This window comes from Sinocyclocheilus grahami, unplaced genomic scaffold (genome assembly GCF_001515645.1).
Source record: "Sinocyclocheilus grahami isolate Dianchi unplaced genomic scaffold, SAMN03320097.WGS_v1.1 scaffold12590.1, whole genome shotgun sequence".
NCBI classification, from domain to species: Eukaryota; Metazoa; Chordata; class Actinopteri; order Cypriniformes; family Cyprinidae; genus Sinocyclocheilus; species Sinocyclocheilus grahami.
The window spans coordinates 5,416-5,923 of record NW_015514502.1 but is presented as its reverse complement, the minus strand read 5'-3'; the positions used below and the strand labels follow the sequence as shown (position 1 = coordinate 5,923).

The 508-nt window shown below is 34.8% G+C and overlaps 1 protein-coding gene across 1 annotated transcript in view; it reads left to right on the top strand.

The window, feature by feature from the left end:
- Nucleotides 1–132: 132 nt before the first annotated feature.
- The window catches only part of LOC107578896 (protein phosphatase 1 regulatory subunit 42-like), a gene marked incomplete at both ends in the record, with an annotated part of 3,897 nt that continues 3,521 nt past the window's right edge, over nucleotides 133–508 (top strand). Inside the window, 2 exons of the mRNA XM_016264798.1 lie at nucleotides 133–299; nucleotides 451–507. Coding sequence (XP_016120284.1) covers nucleotides 133–299; nucleotides 451–507 — 224 coding nt within the window. The remainder of the gene's footprint in view (nucleotides 300–450; nucleotide 508) is intronic.

The window sequence follows — 508 nt, the reverse complement described above, 5'->3', positions numbered from 1 at the left end:
ATTTTTGATCAAATAAATACAGCCTTGGTGAGCATAAGAAACTTATTTTAAAAACATCAAAAATAAAAAATTATTGATTCCAAACTTTTGAGCAGTTTGTTAATGATTATTTTTCCCCTTTTTAACTTGTAGGATGATCTATCAAGGTGCAGAAACCTCACAGTCCTGTACCTATATGACAACCAAATATCACAAATCTGCAACTTGGGGTTCGCCTCAAACCTTACACACTTATACATGCAAAATAACAATATATCTTGCATAGAGAACCTCTCTTTTCTGGATAAGCTCTCCAAACTGTAAGTATATGAAAGCACAAGCATATTAACACATTCCTGCTTGCACTGAAATTTGAACTGTGACGTTAATGTTTTCCATTGAAAATATACATACAGCACTACTAAAAGGCCATGAGTGTTACCGCTAACTACTAATGTTTCTATATTTGAGGTTCTTGGGAGGAAACAGCATCACTGTGGTGGAGGGATTAGATGAGCTGAAAAGCCTG